At 46.7% G+C, this 21,637-nt stretch overlaps 1 protein-coding gene across 1 annotated transcript in view; it reads right to left on the bottom strand.

The window, feature by feature from the left end:
- The window catches only part of dync2h1 (dynein cytoplasmic 2 heavy chain 1), a 328,531-nt gene that overhangs the window by 35,232 nt on the left and 271,662 nt on the right, over positions 1 to 21,637 (bottom strand). The window contains exon 85 of the mRNA XM_082956441.1: positions 20,232 to 20,441. Coding sequence (XP_082812567.1) covers positions 20,232 to 20,441 — 210 coding nt within the window. The remainder of the gene's footprint in view (positions 1 to 20,231; positions 20,442 to 21,637) is intronic.

The following is a 21,637-nucleotide window of genomic DNA, read 5'->3' on the forward strand; positions in this document are numbered from 1 at the left end:
ATACACATCTACCTCCATCACTCCAGTATCCCTGGAACCTTACCCCTATACATATCTACCTCCATCACTCCAGTATCTCTGTCCTCTTACCCCTATACACATCTACCTCCATCACTCCAGTATCCCTGTCACCTTACCCCTATACATATCTACCTCCATCACTCCAGTATCCCTGGCACCTTACCCCTATACATATCTACCTCCATCACTCCAGTATCCCCTTACCCCTATACATATCTACCACCATCACTCCAGTATCCCTGTCACCTTACCCCTATACACATCTACCTCCTTCACTGCAGTATCCCCTTACCCCTATACATATCTACCTCCATCATTCCAGTATCCCTGTCACCTTACCCCTATACATATCTACCTCCATCATTCCAGTATCCCTGTCACCTTACCCCTATACATATCTACCTCCATCACTCCAGTATCCCTGTCACCTTACCCCTATACATATCTACCTCCATCACTCCAGTATCTCTGTCCTCTTACCCCTATACACATCTACCTCCATCACTCCAGTATCCCTGTCACCTTACACCTATACACATCTACCTCCATCACTCCAGTATCCCTGTCACCTTACCCCTATACATATCTACCTCCATCATTCCAGTATCCCTGTCGCCTATACATATCTACCTCCATCACTCCAGTATCCCTGTCACCTTGCCCCTATACACATCTACCTCAATCACTCCAGTATCCCTGTCACCTTACCCCTATACACATCTACCTCCATCACTCCAGTATCCCTGTCACCTTACCCCTATACACATCTACCTCCATCACTCCAGTATCCCTGTCACCTTACCCCTATACACATCTACCTCCATCACTCCAGTATCCCTGGAACCTTACCCCTATACATATCTACCTCCATCACTCCAGTATCTCTGTCCTCTTACCCCTATACACATCTACCTCCATCACTCCAGTATCCCTGTCACCTTACCCCTATACATATCTACCTCCATCACTCCAGTATCCCTGGCACCTTACCCCTATACATATCTACCTCCATCACTCCAGTATCTCTGTCCCCTATACATATCTACCTCCATCATTCCAGTATCCCTGTCCCCTTACCCCTATAAAAATCTACCTCCATCACTCCAGTATCCCTGTCACCTTACCCCTATACACATCTACCTCCATCACTCCAGTATCCCCTTACCCCTATACATATCTACCACCATCACTCCAGTATCCCTGTCACCTTACCCCTATACACATCTACCTCCTTCACTGCAGTATCCCCTTACCCCTATACATATCTACCTCCATCATTCCAGTATCCCTGTCCCCTTACCCCTATAAAAATCTACCTCCATCACTCCAGTATCCCTGTCACCTTACCCCTATACACATCTACCTCCATCACTCCAGTATCCCCTTACCCCTATACATATCTACCACCATCACTCCAGTATCCCTGTCACCTTACCCCTATACACATCTACCTCCTTCACTGCAGTATCCCCTTACCCCTATACATATCTACCTCCATCACTCCAGTATCCCTGTCACCTTACCCCTATACATATCTACCTCCATCATTCCAGTATCCCTGTCACCTTACCCCTATACATATCTACCTCCATCACTCCAGTATCCCTGTCACCTTACCCCTATACATATCTACCTCCATCACTCCAGTATCTCTGTCCTCTTACCCCTATACACATCTACCTCCATCACTCCAGTATCCGTGTCACCTTACCCCTATACACATCTACCTCCATCACTCCAGTAACCCTGTCACCTTACCCCTATACATATCTACCTCCATCATTCCAGTATCCCTGTCGCCTATACATATCTACCTCCATCACTCCAGTATCCCTGTCACCTTGCCCCTATACACATCTACCTCCATCACTCCAGTATCCCTGTCACCTTACCCCTATACACATCTACCTCCATCACTCCAGTATCCCCTTACCCCTATACATATCTACCACCATCACTCCAGTATCCCTGTCACCTTACCCCTATACACATCTACCTCCATCACTCCAGCATCCCTGTCACCTTACCCATATACACATCTACCTCCATCACTCCAGTATCCCTGTCACCTTACCCCTATACACATCTACCTCCATCACTCCAGTATCCCTGTCACCTTACCCCTATACATATCTACCTCCATCACTCCAGTATCCCTGTCACCTTACCCCTATACACATCTACCTCCATCACTCCAGTATCCCTGTCACCTTACCCCTATACACATCTACCTCCATCACTCCAGTATCCCTGGAACCTTACCCCTATACATATCTACCTCCATCACTCCAGTATCTCTGTCCTCTTACCCCTATACACATCTACCTCCATCACTCCAGTATCCCTGTCACCTTACCCCTATACATATCTACCTCCATCACTCCAGTATCCCTGGCACCTTACCCCTATACATATCTACCTCCATCACTCCAGTATCTCTGTCCCCTATACATATCTACCTCCATCATTCCAGTATCCCTGTCCCCTTACCCCTATAAAAATCTACCTCCATCACTCCAGTATCCCTGTCACCTTACCCCTATACACATCTACCTCCATCACTCCAGTATCCCCTTACCCCTATACATATCTACCACCATCACTCCAGTATCCCTGTCACCTTACCCCTATACACATCTACCTCCTTCACTGCAGTATCCCCTTACCCCTATACATATCTACCTCCATCACTCCAGTATCCCTGTCACCTTACCCCTGTACACATCTACCTCCATCACTCCAGTATCCCTGTTCCCTATACATATCTACCTCCATCACTCCAGTATCCCTGTCACCTTACCCCTATACACATCTACCTCCATCACTCCAGTATCCCCTTACCCCTATACATATCTACCTCCATCACTCCAGTATCCCCTTACCCCTGTACATATCTACCTCCATCACTCCACTATCCCTGTCACCTTACCCCTATAAACATCTACCTCCATCACTCCAGTATCCCTGTCACCTTACCCCTATACATATCTACCTCCATCACTCCAGTATCCCTGTCGCCTATACATATCTACCTCTATCACTCCAGTATCCCTGTCACCTTACCCCTATACATATCTACCTCCATCACTCCAGTATCCCCTTACCCCTATACACATCTACCTCCATCACTCCAGTATCCCTGTCGCCTATACATATCTACCTCTATCACTCCAGTATCCCTGTCACCTTACCCCTATACATATCTACCTCCATCACTCCAGTATCCCCTTACCCCTATACATATCTACCTCCATCACTCCACTATCCCTGTCACCTTACCCCTATAAAAATCTACCTCCATCAATCCAGTATCCCTGTCCCCTTACCCCTATACACATCTACCTCCATCACTCCAGTATCCCTGTCACCTTTCCCCTATACACATCTACCTCCATCACTCCAGTATCCCCTTACCCCTATACATATCTACCTCCATCACTCCAGTATCTCTGTCCCCTTACCCCTATACATATCTACCTCCATCACTCCAGTATCCCTGTCACCTTACCCCTATACATATCTACCTCCATCACTCCAGTATCCCTGTCACCTTACCCCTATACATATCTACCTCCATCACTCCAGTATCCCTGTCACCTTACCCCTATACATATCTACCTCCATCACTCCAGTACCCCTGTCACCTTACCCCTATACATATCTACCTCCATCACTCCAGTACCCCTGTCACCTTACCCCTATACATATCTACCTCCATCACTCCAGTATCCCTGTCACCTTACCCCTATACATATCTACCTCCATCACTCCAGTATCCCCTTACCCCTATACATATCTACCTCCATCACTCCAGTATCCCTGTCACCTTACCCCTATAAACATCTACCTCCATCACTCCAGTATCCCTGTCACCTTACCCCTATACATATCTACCTCCATCACTCCAGTATCTTTGTCGCCTATACATATCTACCTCTATCACTCCAGTATCCCTGTCACCTTACCCCTATACATATCTACCTCCATCACTCCAGTATCCCCTTACCCCTATACATATCTACCTCCATCACTCCACTATCCCTGTCACCTTACCCCTATAAAAATCTACCTCCATCAATCCAGTATCCCTGTCCCCTTACCCCTATACACATCTACCTCCATCACTCCAGTATCCCTGTCACCTTTCCCCTATACACATCTACCTCCATCACTCCAGTATCCCCTTACCCCTATACATATCTACCTCCATCACTCCAGTATCTCTGTCCCCTTACCCCTATACATATCTACCTCCATCACTCCAGTATCCCTGTCACCTTACCCCTATACATATCTACCTCCATCACTCCAGTATCCCTGTCACCTTACCCCTATACATATCTACCTCCATCACTCCAGTATCCCTGTCACCTTACCCCTATACATATCTACCTCCATCACTCCAGTACCCCTGTCACCTTACCCCTATACATATCTACCTCCATCACTCCAGTACCCCTGTCACCTTACCCCTATACATATCTACCTCCATCACTCCAGTATCCCTGTCACCTTACCCCTATACATATCTACCTCCATCACTCCAGTATCCCCTTACCCCTATACATATCTACCTCCATCACTCCAGTATCCCTGTCACCTTACCCCTATAAACATCTACCTCCATCACTCCAGTATCCCTGTCACCTTACCCCTATACATATCTACCTCCATCACTCCAGTATCTTTGTCGCCTATACATATCTACCTCTATCACTCCAGTATCCCTGTCACCTTACCCCTATACATATCTACCTCCATCACCCCCTTACCCCAATACACATCTACCTCCATCACTCCAGTATCCCTGTCACCTTACCCCTATACACATCTACCTCCATCACTCCAGTATGCCCTTACCCCTATACATATCTACCTCCATCACTCCAGTATCCCCTTACCCCTATACATATCTACCTCCATCACTCCAGTATCCCTGTCACCTTACCCCTGTACACATCTACCTCCATCACTCCAGTATCCCCTTACCCCAATACACATCTACCTCCATCACTCCAGTATCCCTGTCACCTTACCCCTATACACATCTACCTCCATCACTCCAGTATGCCCTTACCCCTATACATATCTACCTCCATCACTCCACTATCCCTGTCACCTTACCCCTATAAACATCTACCTCCATCACTCCAGTATCCCTGTCACCTTACCCCTATACATATCTACCTCCATCACTCCAGTATCCCTGTCGCCTATACATATCTACCTCTATCACTCCAGTATCCCTGTCACCTTACCCCTATACATATCTACCTCCATCACTCCAGTATCCCCTTACCCCTATACACATCTACCTCCATCACTCCAGTATCCCTGTCGCCTATACATATCTACCTATTTCACTCCAGTATCCCTGTCACCTTACCCCTATACATATCTACCTCCATCACTCCAGTATCCCCTTACCCCTATACATATCTACCTCCATCACTCCAGTATCCCTGTCACCTTACCCCTATACACATCTACCTCCATCACTCCAGTATCCCTGTCGCCTATACATATCTACCTATTTCACTCCAGTATCCCTGTCACCTTACCCCTATACATATCTACCTCCATCACTCCAGTATCCCCTTACCCCTATACATATCTACCTCCATCACTCCAGTATCTCTGTCACCTTACCCCTATACATATCTACCTCCATCACTCCAGTAACCCTGTCCCCTTACCCCTATACACATCTACCTCCGTCACTCCAGTATCCCTGTCCCCTTACCCCTATACATATCTACCTCCATCACTCCAGTATCCCTGTCACCTTACCCCTATACATATCTACCTCCATCACTCCAGTATCCCTGTCCCCTTACCCCTATACACATCTACCTCCATCACTCCAGTATCCCTGTCCCCTTACCCCTATACATATCTACCTCCATCACTCCAGTATCCCCTTACCCCTATACATATCTACCTCCATCACTCCAGTATCTCTGTCACCTTACCCCTATACATATCTACCTCCATCACTCCAGTAACCCTGTCCCCTTACCCCTATACACATCTACCTCCGTCACTCCAGTATCCCTGTCCCCTTACCCCTATACATATCTACCTCCATCACTCCAGTATCCCTGTCACCTTACCCCTATACATATCTACCTCCATCACTCCAGTATCCCTGTCCCCTTACCCCTATACACATCTACCTCCATCACTCCAGTATCCCTGTCCCCTTACCCCTATACATATCTACCTCCATCACTCCAGTATCCCTGTCACCTTACCCCTATACATATCTACCTCCATCACTCCAGTATCCCTGTCACCTTACCCCTATACATATCTACCTCCATCACTCCAGTATCCCTGTCACCTTAACCCTATACATATCTACCTCCATCACTCCAGTATCCCTGTCATCTTACCCCTATACATATCTACCTCCATCACTCCAGTATCCCTGTCACCTTACCCCTATACATATCTACCTCCATCACTCCAGTATCCCTGTCAACCTATACATATCTACCTCTATCACTCCAGTATCCCTGTCACCTTACCCCTATACATATCTACCTCCATCACTCCAGTATCCCCTTACCCCTATACACATCTACCTCCATCACTCCAGTATCCCTGTCGCCTATACATATCTACCTCTATCACTCCAGTATCCCTGTCACCTTACCCCTATACATATCTACCTCCATCACTCCAGTATCCCTGTCACCTTACCCCTATACACATCTACCTCCATCACTCCAGTATCCCTGTCCCCTTACCCCTATACACATCTACCTCCATCACTCCAGTATCCCTGTTCCCTATACATATCTACCTCCATCACTCCAGTATCACCTTACCCCTATACATATCTACCTCCATCACTCCAGTATCCCTGTCACCTTACCCCTATACACATCTACCTCCATCACTCCAGTATCCCTGTCCCCTTACCCCTATACACATCTACCTCCATCACTCCAGTATCCCTGTTCCCTATACACATCTACCTCCATCACTCCAGTATCCCTGTCACCTTACCCCTATACATATCTACCTCCATCACTCCAGTATCACCTTACCCCTATACACATCTACCTCCATCACTCCAGTATCCCTGTCACCTTACCCCTATACACATCTACCTCCATCACTCCAGTATCCCCTTACCCCTATACATATCTACCTCCATCACTCCAGTATCCCTGTCGCCTATACATATCTACCTCTATCACTCCAGTATCCCTGTCACCTTACCCCTATACACATCTACCTCCATCACTCCAGTATCTCTGTCACCTACCCCTATACATATCTACCTCCATCACTCCAGTATCCCCTTACCCCTATACATATCTACCTCCATCACTCCAGTATCCCCTTACCACTATACACATCTACCTCCATCACTCCAGTATCCCTGTCCCCTTACCCCTATACACATCTACCCCCATCACTCCAGTATCCCTGTCACCTTACTCCTATACACATCTAACTCCATCACTCCAGTATCCCCTTACCCCTATACATATCTACCTCCATCACTCCAGTATCCCCTTACCCCTACACATATCTACCTCCATCACTCCAGTATCCCTGTCACCTTACCCCTATACACATCTACCTCCATCACTCCAGTATCCCTGTCTCCTTACCCCTATACACATCTACCTCCATCACTCCAGTATCCCCTTACCCCTATACATATCTACCTCCATCACTCCAGTATCCCTGTCACCTTACCCCTATACATATCTACCTCCATCACTCCAGTATCCCTGTCACCTTACTCCTATACATATCTACCTCCATCACTCCAGTATCCCTGTCACCTTACCCCTATACACATCTACCTCCATCATTCCAGTATCCCTGTCCCCTATACATATCTACCTCCATCACTCCAGTATCCCTGTCACCTTACCCCTATACATACCTACCACCATCACTCCAGTATCTCTGTCCCCTTACCCCTATACACATCTACCTCCATCACTCCAGTATCCCTGTCCCCTTACCCCTATACATACCTACCTCCATCACTCAAGTATCCCTGTCCCCTTACCCCTATACATATCTACCTCCATCACTCCAGTATCCCTGTCACCTTACCCCTATAAACATCTACCTCCATCACTCCAGTATCCCCTTACCCCTATACATATCTACCTCCATCACTCCAGTATCCCTGTCCCCTTACCCCTATACATATCTACCTCCATCACTCCAGTATCCCCTTACCACTATACACATCTACCTCCATCACTCCAGTATCCCTGTCCCCTTACCCCTATACACATCTACCCCCATCACTCCAGTATCCCTGTCACCTTACTCCTATACACATCTACCTCCATCACTCCAGTATCCCCTTACCCCTATACATATCTACCTCCATCACTCCAGTATCCCCTTACCCCTACACATATCTACCTCCATCACTCCAGTATCCCTGTCACCTTACCCCTATACACATCTACCTCCATCACTCCAGTATCCCTGTCTCCTTACCCCTATACACATCTACCTCCATCACTCCAGTATCCCCTTACCCCTATACATATCTACCTCCATCACTCCAGTATCCCTGTCACCTTACCCCTATACATATCTACCTCCATCACTCCAGTATCCCTGTCACCTTACTCCTATACATATCTACCTCCATCACTCCAGTATCCCTGTCACCTTACCCCTATACACATCTACCTCCATCACTCCAGTATCCCTGTCCCCTATACATATCTACCTCCATCACTCCAGTATCCCTGTCACCTTACCCCTATACATACCTACCACCATCACTCCAGTATCTCTGTCCCCTTACCCCTATACACATCTACCTCCATCACTCCAGTATCCCTGTCCCCTTACCCCTATACATACCTACCTCCATCACTCAAGTATCCCTGTCCCCTTACCCCTATACATATCTACCTCCATCACTCCAGTATCCCTGTCACCTTACCCCTATACACATCTACCTCCATCACTCCAGTATCCCTGTCACCTTACCCCTATACATACCTACCACCATCACTCCAGTATCTCTGTCCCCTTACCCCTATATATATCTACCTCCATCACTCCAGTATCCCTGTCACCTTACCCATATACATATCTACCTCCATCACTCCAGTATCCCTGTCACCTTACCCCTATACATATCTACCTCCATCACTCCAGTATCCCTGTCACCTTAACCCTATACATATCTACCTCCATCACTCCAGTATCCCTGTCACCTTACCCCTATACATATCTACCTCCATCACTCCAGTATCCCTGTCACCTTACCCCTATACATATCTACCTCCATCACTCCAGTATCCCTGTCACCTTACCCCTATACATATCTACCTCCATCACTCCAGTATCCCCTTACCCCTATACACATCTAACTCCATCACTCCAGTATCCCTGTCGCCTATACATATCTACCTCTATCACTCCAGTATCCCTGTCAACTTACCCCTATACACATCTACCTCCATCACTCCAGTATCTCTGTCACCTACCCCTATACATATCTACCTCCATCACTCCAGTATCCCCTTACCCCTATACATATCTACCTCCATCACTCCAGTATCCCCTTACCACTATACACATCTACCTCCATCACTCCAGTATCCCTGTCCCCTTACCCCTATACACATCTACCTCCATCACTCCAGTATTCCCTTACCCCTATACATATCTACCTCCATCACTCCAGTATCTCTGTCCTCTTACCCTTATACACATCTACCTCCATCACTCCAGTATCCCTGTCACCTTACCCCTATACACATCTACCTCCATCACTCCAGTATCCCTGTCACCTTACCCCTATACATACCTACCACCATCACTCCAGTATCTCTGTCCCCTTACCCCTATACATATCTACCTCCATCACTCCAGTATCCCTGTCACCTTACCCCTATACATATCTACCTCCATCACTCCAGTATCCCTGTCACCTTACCCCTATACATATCTACCTCCATCACTCCAGTATCCCTGTCACCTTAACCCTATACATATCTACCTCCATCACTCCAGTATCCCTGTCACCTTACCCCTATACATATCTACCTCCATCACTCCAGTATCCCTGTCACCTTACCCCTATACATATCTACCTCCATCACTCCAGTATCCCTGTCACCTTATCCCTATACATATCTACCTCTATCACTCCAGTATCCCTGTCACCTTAACCCTATACATATCTACCTCCATCACTCCAGTATCCCCTTACCCCTATACACATCTAACTCCATCACTCCAGTATCCCTGTCGCCTATACATATCTACCTCTATCACTCCAGTATCCCTGTCACCTTACCCCTATACACATCTACCTCCATCACTCCAGTATCCCTGTCGCCTATACATATCTACCTCTATCACTCCAGTATCCCTGTCACCTTACCCCTATACACATCTACCTCCATCACTCCAGTATCTCTGTCACCTACCCCTATACATATCTACCTCCATCACTCCAGTATCCCCTTACCCCTATACATATCTACCTCCATCACTCCAGTATCCCCTTACCACTATACACATCTACCTCCATCACTCCAGTATCCCTGTCCCCTTACCCCTATACACATCTACCTCCATCACTCCAGTATCCCCTTACCCCTATACATATCTACCTCCATCACTCCAGTATCTCTGTCCTCTTACCCTTATACACATCTACCTCCATCACTCCAGTATCCCTGTCACCTTACCCCTATACACATCTACCTCCATCACTCCAGTATCCCTGTCACCTTACCCCTATACATACCTACCACCATCACTCCAGTATCTCTGTCCCCTTACCCCTATACATATCTACCTCCATCACTCCAGTATCCCTGTCACCTTACCCCTATACATATCTACCTCCATCACTCCAGTATCCCTGTCACCTTACCCCTATACATATCTACCTCCATCACTCCAGTATCCCTGTCACCTTAACCCTATACATATCTACCTCCATCACTCCAGTATCCCTGTCACCTTACCCCTATACATATCTACCTCCATCACTCCAGTATCCCTGTCACCTTACCCCTATACATATCTACCTCCATCACTCCAGTATCCCTGTCACCTTATCCCTATACATATCTACCTCTATCACTCCAGTATCCCTGTCACCTTACCCCTATACATATCTACCTCTATCACTCCAGTATCCCCTTACCCCTATACACATCTAACTCCATCACTCCAGTATCCCTGTCGCCTATACATATCTACCTCTATCACTCCAGTATCCCTGTCACCTTACCCCTATACACATCTACCTCCATCACTCCAGTATCCCTGTCGCCTATACATATCTACCTCTATCACTCCAGTACCCCTGTCACCTTACCCCTATACACATCTACCTCCATCACTCCAGTATCTCTGTCACCTACCCCTATACATATCTACCTCCATCACTCCAGTATCCCCTTACCCCTATACATATCTACCTCCATCACTTCAGTATCCCCTTACCACTATACACATCTACCTCCATCACTCCAGTATCCCTGTCCCCTTACCCCTATACACATCTACCTCCATCACTCCAGTATCCCCTTACCCCTATACATATCTACCACCATCACTCCAGTATCCCTGTCACCTTACCCCTATACACATCTACCTCCATCACTCCAGTATCTCTGTCACCTACCCCTATACATATCTACCTCCATCACTCCAGTATCCCCTTACCCCTATACATATCTACCTCCATCACTCCAGTATCCCCTTACCCCTATACATATCTACCTCCATCACTCCAGTATCCCCTTACCCCTATACATATCTACCTCCATCACTCCAGTATCCCCTTACCCCTACACATATCTACCTCCATCACTCCAGTATCCCTGTCACCTTACCCCTATACACATCTACCTCTATCACTCCAGTATCCCTGTCACCTTACCCCTATACACATCTACCTCCATCACTCCAGTATCCCTGTCGCCTATACATATCTACCTCTATCACTCCAGTATCCCTGTCACCTTACCCCTATACACATCTACCTCCATCACTCCAGTATCTCTGTCACCTACCCCTATACATATCTACCTCCATCACTCCAGTATCCCCTTACCCCTATACATATCTACCTCCATCACTCCAGTATCCCCTTACCACTATACACATCTACCTCCATCACTCCAGTATCCCTGTCCCCTTACCCCTATACACATCTACCTCCATCACTCCAGTATCCCCTTACCCCTATACATATCTACCTCCATCACTCCAGTATCTCTGTCCTCTTACCCTTATACACATCTACCTCCATCACTCCAGTATCCCTGTCACCTTACCCCTATACACATCTACCTCCATCACTCCAGTATCCCTGTCACCTTACCCCTATACATACCTACCACCATCACTCCAGTATCTCTGTCCCCTTACCCCTATACATATCTACCTCCATCACTCCAGTATCCCTGTCACCTTACCCCTATACATATCTACCTCCATCACTCCAGTATCCCTGTCACCTTACCCCTATACATATCTACCTCCATCACTCCAGTATCCCTGTCACCTTAACCCTATACATATCTACCTCCATCACTCCAGTATCCCTGTCACCTTACCCCTATACATATCTACCTCCATCACTCCAGTATCCCTGTCACCTTACCCCTATACATATCTACCTCTATCACTCCAGTATCCCCTTACCCCTATACACATCTAACTCCATCACTCCAGTATCCCTGTCGCCTATACATATCTACCTCTATCACTCCAGTATCCCTGTCACCTTACCCCTATACACATCTACCTCCATCACTCCAGTATCCCTGTCGCCTATACATATCTACCTCTATCACTCCAGTACCCCTGTCACCTTACCCCTATACACATCTACCTCCATCACTCCAGTATCTCTGTCACCTACCCCTATACATATCTACCTCCATCACTCCAGTATCCCCTTACCCCTATACATATCTACCTCCATCACTTCAGTATCCCCTTACCACTATACACATCTACCTCCATCACTCCAGTATCCCTGTCCCCTTACCCCTATACACATCTACCTCCATCACTCCAGTATCCCCTTACCCCTATACATATCTACCACCATCACTCCAGTATCCCTGTCACCTTACCCCTATACACATCTACCTCCATCACTCCAGTATCTCTGTCACCTACCCCTATACATATCTACCTCCATCACTCCAGTATCCCCTTACCCCTATACATATCTACCTCCATCACTCCAGTATCCCCTTACCCCTATACATATCTACCTCCATCACTCCAGTATCCCCTTACCCCTATACATATCTACCTCCATCACTCCAGTATCCCCTTACCCCTACACATATCTACCTCCATCACTCCAGTATCCCTGTCACCTTACCCCTATACACATCTACCTCTATCACTCCAGTATCCCTGTCACCTTACCCCTATACACATCTACCTCCATCACTCCAGTATCCCTGTCGCCTATACATATCTACCTCTATCACTCCAGTATCCCTGTCACCTTACCCCTATACACATCTACCTCCATCACTCCAGTATCTCTGTCACCTACCCCTATACATATCTACCTCCATCACTCCAGTATCCCCTTACCCCTATACATATCTACCTCCATCACTCCAGTATCCCCTTACCACTATACACATCTACCTCCATCACTCCAGTATCCCTGTCCCCTTACCCCTATACACATCTACCTCCATCACTCCAGTATCCCCTTACCCCTATACATATCTACCTCCATCACTCCAGTATCTCTGTCCTCTTACCCTTATACACATCTACCTCCATCACTCCAGTATCCCTGTCACCTTACCCCTATACACATCTACCTCCATCACTCCAGTATCCCTGTCACCTTACCCCTATACATACCTACCACCATCACTCCAGTATCTTTGTCCCCTTACCCCTATACATATCTACCTCCATCACTCCAGTATCCCTGTCACCTTACCCCTATACATATCTACCTCCATCACTCCAGTATCCCTGTCACCTTACCCCTATACATATCTACCTCCATCACTCCAGTATCCCTGTCACCTTAACCCTATACATATCTACCTCCATCACTCCAGTATCCCTGTCACCTTACCCCTATACATATCTACCTCCATCACTCCAGTATCCCTGTCACCTTACCCCTATACATATCTACCTCCATCACTCCAGTATCCCTGTCACCTTATCCCTATACATATCTACCTCTATCACTCCAGTATCCCTGTCACCTTACCCCTATACATATCTACCTCCATCACTCCAGTATCCCCTTACCCCTATACACATCTAACTCCATCACTCCAGTATCCCTGTCGCCTATACATATCTACCTCTATCACTCCAGTATCCCTGTCACCTTACCCCTATACACATCTACCTCCATCACTCCAGTATCACTGTCGCCTATACATATCTACCTCTATCACTCCAGTATCCCTGTCACCTTACCCCTATACACATCTACCTCCATCACTCCAGTATCTCTGTCACCTACCCCTATACATATCTACCTCCATCACTCCAGTATCCCCTTACCCCTATACATATCTACCTCCATCACTTCAGTATCCCCTTACCACTATACACATCTACCTCCATCACTCCAGTATCCCTGTCCCCTTACCCCTATACACATCTACCTCCATCACTCCAGTATCCCCTTACCCCTATACATATCTACCACCATCACTCCAGTATCCCTGTCACCTTACCCCTATACACATCTACCTCCATCACTCCAGTATCTCTGTCACCTACCCCTATACATATCTACCTCCATCACTCCAGTATCCCCTTACCCCTATACATATCTACCTCCATCACTCCAGTATCCCCTTACCCCTATACATATCTACCTCCATCACTCCAGTATCCCCTTACCCCTATACATATCTACCTCCATCACTCCAGTATCCCCTTACCCCTACACATATCTACCTCCATCACTCCAGTATCCCTGTCACCTTACCCCTATACACATCTACCTCCATCACTCCAGTATCCCTGTCTCCTTACCCCTATACACATCTACCTCCATCACTCCAGTATCCCCTTACCCCTATACATATCTACCTCCATCACTCCTGTATCCCTGTCACCTTACCCCTATACATATCTAACTCCATCACTCCAGTATCCCTGTCACCTTACTCCTATACATATCTACCTCCATCACTCCAGTATCCCTGTCACCTTACCCCTATACACATCTACCTCCATCACTCCAGTATCCCTGTCCCCTATACATATCTACCTCCATCACTCCAGTATCCCTGTCCCCTTACCCCTATACATATCTACCTCCATCACTCCAGTATCTCTGTCCTCTTACCCTTATACACATCTACCTCCATCACTCCAGTATCCCTGTCACCTTACCCCTATACACATCTACCTCCATCACTCCAGTATCCCTGTCACCTTACCCCTATACATACCTACCACCATCACTCCAGTATCTCTGTCCCCTTACCCCTATACATATCTACCTCCATCACTCCAGTATCCCTGTCACCTTACCCCTATAAACATCTACCTCCATCACTCCAGTATCCCCTTACCCCTATACATATCTACCTCCATCACTCCAGTATCCCTGTCCCCTTACCCCTATACATATCTACCTCCATCACTCCAGTATCTCTGTCCTCTTACCCTTATACACATCTACCTCCATCACTCCAGTATCCCTGTCACCTTACCCCTATACACATCTACCTCCATCACTCCAGTATCCCTGTCACCTTACCCCTATACATACCTACCACCATCACTCCAGTATCTCTGTCCCCTTACCCCTATACATATCTACCTCCATCACTCCAGTATCCCTGTCACCTTACCCCTATACATATCTACCTCCATCACTCCAGTATCCCTGTCACCTTACCCCTATACATATCTACCTCCATCACTCCAGTATCCCTGTCACCTTAACCCTATACATATCTACCTCCATCACTCCAGTATCCCTGTCACCTTACCCCTATACATATCTACCTCCATCACTCCAGTATCCCTGTCACATTACCCCTATACATATCTACCTCCATCACTCCAGTATCCCTGTCACCTTATCCCTATACACATCTACCTCCATCACTCCAGTATCCCCTTACCCCTATACACATCTAACTCCATCACTCCAGTATCCCTGTCGCCTATACATATCTACCTCTATCACTCCAGTATCCCTGTCACCTTACCCCTATACACATCTACCTCCATCACTCCAGTATCCCTGTCGCCTATACATATCTACCTCTATCACTCCAGTATCCCTGTCACCTTACCCCTATACACATCTACCTCCATCACTCCAGTATCTCTGTCACCTACCCCTATACATATCTACCTCCATCACTCCAGTATCCCCTTACCCCTATACATATCTACCTCCATCACTTCAGTATCCCCTTACCACTATACACATCTACCTCCATCACTCCAGTATCCCTGTCCCCTTACCCCTATACACATCTACCTCCATCACTCCAGTATCCCTGTCCCCTTACCCCTATACACATCTACCTCCATCACTCCAGTATCCCCTTACCCCTATACATATCTACCACCATCACTCCAGTATCCCTGTCACCTTACCCCTATACACATCTACCTCCATCACTCCAGTATCTCTGTCACCTACCCCTATACATATCTACCTCCATCACTCCAGTATCCCCTTACCCCTATACATATCTACCTCCATCACTCCAGTATCCCCTTACCCCTATACATATCTACCTCCATCACTCCAGTATCCCCTTACCCCTATACATATCTACCTCCATCACTCCAGTATCCCCTTACCCCTACACATATCTACCTCCATCACTCCAGTATCCCTGTCACCTTACCCCTATACATATCTACCTCCATCACTCCAGTATCTCTGTCCTCTTACCCTTATACACATCTACCTCCATCACTCCAGTATCCCTGTCACCTTACCCCTATACACATCTACCTCCATCACTCCAGTATTCCTGTCACCTTACCCCTATACATACCTACCACCATCACTCCAGTATCTCTGTCCCCTTACCCCTATACATATCTACCTCCATCACTCCAGTATCCCTGTCCCCTTACCCCTATACACATCTACCTCCATCACTCCAGTATCCCTGTCCCCTTACCCCTATACATACCTACCTCCATCACTCCAGTATCCCCGTCCCCTTACCCCTATACATATCTACCTCCATCACTCCAGTATCCCTGTCACCTTACCCCTATAAACATCTACCTCCATCACTCCAGTATCCCCTTACCCCTATACATATCTACCTCCATCACTCCAGTATCCCTGTCCCCTTACCCCTATACATATCTACCTCCATCACTCCAGTATCTCTGTCCTCTTACACTTATACACATCTACCTCCATCACTCCAGTATCCCTGTCACCTTACCCCTATACACATCTACCTCCATCACTCCAGTATCCCTGTCACCTTACCCCTATACATATCTACCTCCATCACTCCAGTATCCCCTTACCCCTATACATATCTACCTCCATCACTCCAGTATCCCTGTCCCCTTACCCCTATACATATCTACCTCCATCACTCCAGTATCCCTGTCCCCTTACCCCTATACATATCTACCTCCATCACTCCAGTATCCCTGTCCCCTTACCCCTATACATATCTACCTCCATCACTCCAGTATCCCCTTCCCCCTATACATATCTACCTCCATCACTCCAGTATCCCCTTTACCCCTATACACATCTACCTCCATCACTCCAGTATCCCTGTCACCTTACCCCTATACACATCTACCTCCATCACTCCAGTATCCCTGTCACCTTACCCCTATACATATCTACCTCCATCACTCCAGTATCCCCTTACCCCTATACATATCTACCTCCATCACTCCAGTAACCCTGTCACCTTACCCCTATACACATCTACCTCCATCACTCCATTATCCCTGTCACCTTACCCCTATACACATCTACCTCCATCACTCCAGTATCCCTGAACATTGCAAATATGGTATTGGGACTGACCCTGTATATAGTATGTTACATATTGATTGTGTTCTTCATATATCTTACTTTTTCTTCTTAGTATTACTTTGTTATTGATTATTGCTTTGTTGGGTTTTCAATTTGCAAGAAAGGCATTTCACTGTACATGTACACTTGAAACACCGACTCCAACTACCTTGAGGAGAACTGGCTGGATGAGGGTATGTTTGAGAGTAGGGGGGGTGTGTGTGTGTGTGTGTGTGTGTGTGTGTGTGTGTGTGTGTGTTTTGGAACAATACGTCAGAGTGCATCTCTTCACTAATATTGTATGTGGGATCAAAGTAGAGGTGGGGAAGTGGGAAATGACTCCCACTGGCTAACTCTGCTCCTCCAATCACAGAAGATCATTTTAAAATAATCAAGCGTCCAATCAGAGCCTGGAGTCAAACAGGGGGCCGTCTCATCATCAGACACATCAGCAGTCTCAGTCCCACAGAAGAGATAACAAGCACAGAGAGAAGAACAGAAAGACAGACAGAAAGAGGGAAGGAGAGATAAGAAAAGGGTCCATAATAAACCCTTTATAAGGCATTTACAAACAGTTAACTCACCATCTATGAATTATTACTCCCACATTTGTAAATCTTAGTAAGCTAGTTATTCACACAGGTGTATATATATATATATATATATATATATATATATATATATATATATATATATATATATATATATATATATACACACACAAAAGTATGTGGACACCCGTTCAAATTAGTGGATTCAGCCATTTCAGCCACACCCGTTTCTGACAGATGTATAAAACCGAGTACACAGCTATGCAATCTCCATACACAAACGGTGCCACATTGGCAGAAGAATGGCCTTACTGAAGAGCTCAGTGACTTTCAATGTGGCACCGTCATAAGATGCCACCTTTCCAACAAGTCAGTTCGTCAAATTTCTGCCCTACTAGAGCTGTCCTGGTCAACTAAGTGCTGTTATTGTGAAGTGGAAACGTCTAGGAGCAACAACGGCTCAGCCGTGAAGTGGTAGGTCACACCAGCTCACAGAACGGGACCGCTGAGTGCTGAAGCGCGTAGTGCATACAAACCGTCTTTTCTTGGTTGCAACACTCACTATCGAGTTCCAAACTGCCTCTGGATGCAACATCAGCACAATAACTGTTCGTCAGGAGCTTCATAAAATGCGTTTCCATGGCTGAGCAGCCGCACACAAGCCTAAGATCACCATGCGCAATGCCAAGCGTAGGCTGGATGGTGTAAAGAGCTCCGCCATTGGATTCCCTAGTGGAAATTCTCTGGAGTGATGAATCAAATTTCACCATCTGGCAGGCTGACGGCCGAATCTGGGTTTGGCGATTGCCAGGAGAACGCTACCTGCCCCAATGCATAGTGCCAACTGTGAAGTTTGGTGGAGGAGGAATAATGGTCAAGGGCTGTTTTTCATGACTCGGGACACTTAGTTCCAGTGAAAAGAAATCTTAACGCTACAGCATACAATGACATTCTAGACAATTCTGTGCTTCCAACCTTGTGGCAACAGTTTGGGGAAGGCCCTTTCCTGTTTCAGCATGACCATGCCCCCATGCACAAAGCAATATCCATACAGAAATGGTTTGTCGAGATCGGTGTGGAAGAATTTGACTGGCCCGCACAGAGCCCTGACCTCAACCCCATCGAACACTTTTGGGATGAATTGGAACGCCGACTGCGAGCCAGGCCTAATCGCCCAACATCAGTGTCCGACCTCACTAAAGCTCTTGTGGCTGAATGGAAGCAAGTCCCCACAGTAATGTTCCAACATCTAGTGGAAAGGCTGTTAGAGCAGCAAAGGGGGGACCAACTCCAGAAGAATGATTTTAGAATGAGATGTTTGATGAGCATGTTAGTCATGTTGTGTGGGTATTGGTCACTCAAAACATTTATGAAGTATTTATGAAGCATACATAGTGATCACTTTAGATTAGGGGCTGCAAAAATACTTACTAATAATTAGTAAATGGTTTATAAATGTGGGAGTAATGATCAATACATGGTGAACACACACTTTATAAATGCCTTAAATATGGTTTATTACAGACCGTTAAAATAAAGTGTTACCACAAAGGGCTGTGATAGTCTGATGCCAAGCCCATGGGATGGAAATACACCCCCCCCACACACACACACACACACACACACACACACACACACACTACCTCCTGGTTGAGTAGAGCAGTGGCCAGTTTGTGGACGTCAGCAGTGAGCAGCGAAGTCCCTCTGATCACCTTACTCAGCGCAGCCAGGGATTGGTGGATACCCTGGACCAATCGGATAGCATTGAACTGTTCCAGAACAATGAAGGACAAGACAGGTGACCCCTGACCTTCAGTCGGTGGGGCAACTTTTTGATGGATGAGAGACGAGCCCTGAAAGACAGAAAGAGAGAGAGAGACAGATCAACAGAAAGAGAGAGAGAGAGGATAATTAAATGACTTGTGTAAAATGCACGCCACCCAATAGCTTAATGCCAACAGATGATTAATAGGTGATTGACTAGAGAGGTAATTAGCTAGCTGCTAGGAGGTAGTAGGATGAGTAATTAGCTGGTCATTAGCTGCTAGTCCTTCTTGAGCTAGTTATACACCACGCCCTACAGAGAGGATCCGCCCCTCGTAGACTGACCAATGGAATGGAGCATTCATGTCTGGTACCGTCATGGGTCTGGGTTTGACACACACAGGCTCGCACTACACAAAAACACACACGCACACACACCAAAAAGAGTCGTCAAAGGGTTGTGAACAAAATAATATACAAACCAATGATCCCTCAACTGCCGCCCAAAATCACAGAGTGAATTCATTTAGCAAAAACCCACTGCTCTGACACAATAACAGTCCTGTATTCACACGATCACTCTCTCCTAAGGCAATAAACAGAGACACACTGTCCTTCTCCTCCTCTTTTATTCCTTCTGCTGTTTGTGTTCTTCCTCAGCGCTGTATTCTCTCCCCCTGGTGCAGGCTGGGTAAGATATGCTAATGAGGTTTACAGGGATCCGATGTGGGACCCGCCATTAATTAAAACCAGCGGGGTGCTGCACTGGATTCTGGGACGTCAAAGCGACACCCATATAAAAACACTTTAACACAATACATCATTCTCCTATTGGTATCAAACACAACAATGGTGTGTGTGTGTGTGTGAGTGTGTGTGTGTAGCCTATTCTTACTCTCAGAAAATAATACATAGTAATGAAGTCATAGCCTGGTCCTGGGGAAGAAAGAACAATGATGTCTGCAACATACAACACTCCTCCACTAGAGCAACGTGAATCATTAAATAAACTCATTACCCACCTGAGAGACTCACAGTGGGAATGTTTACAAAAAGAGGAAATACACGCGCGCGCGCACGCGCGCACGCACGCACGCACGCACGCACACACACACACACACACACACACACACACACACACACACACACACACACACACACACACACACACACACACACACACACACACACACACACACACACACACACACACACACACACACACAATGAAGGAACTTAATCAGCTTTATAGACACTTGAATTATACTTGAGTAAACAACACTGG

This window comes from Salmo salar, chromosome 09 (assembly GCF_965601325.2).
Source record: "Salmo salar chromosome 09, fSalSal1, whole genome shotgun sequence".
NCBI classification, from domain to species: domain Eukaryota; kingdom Metazoa; phylum Chordata; class Actinopteri; order Salmoniformes; family Salmonidae; genus Salmo; species Salmo salar.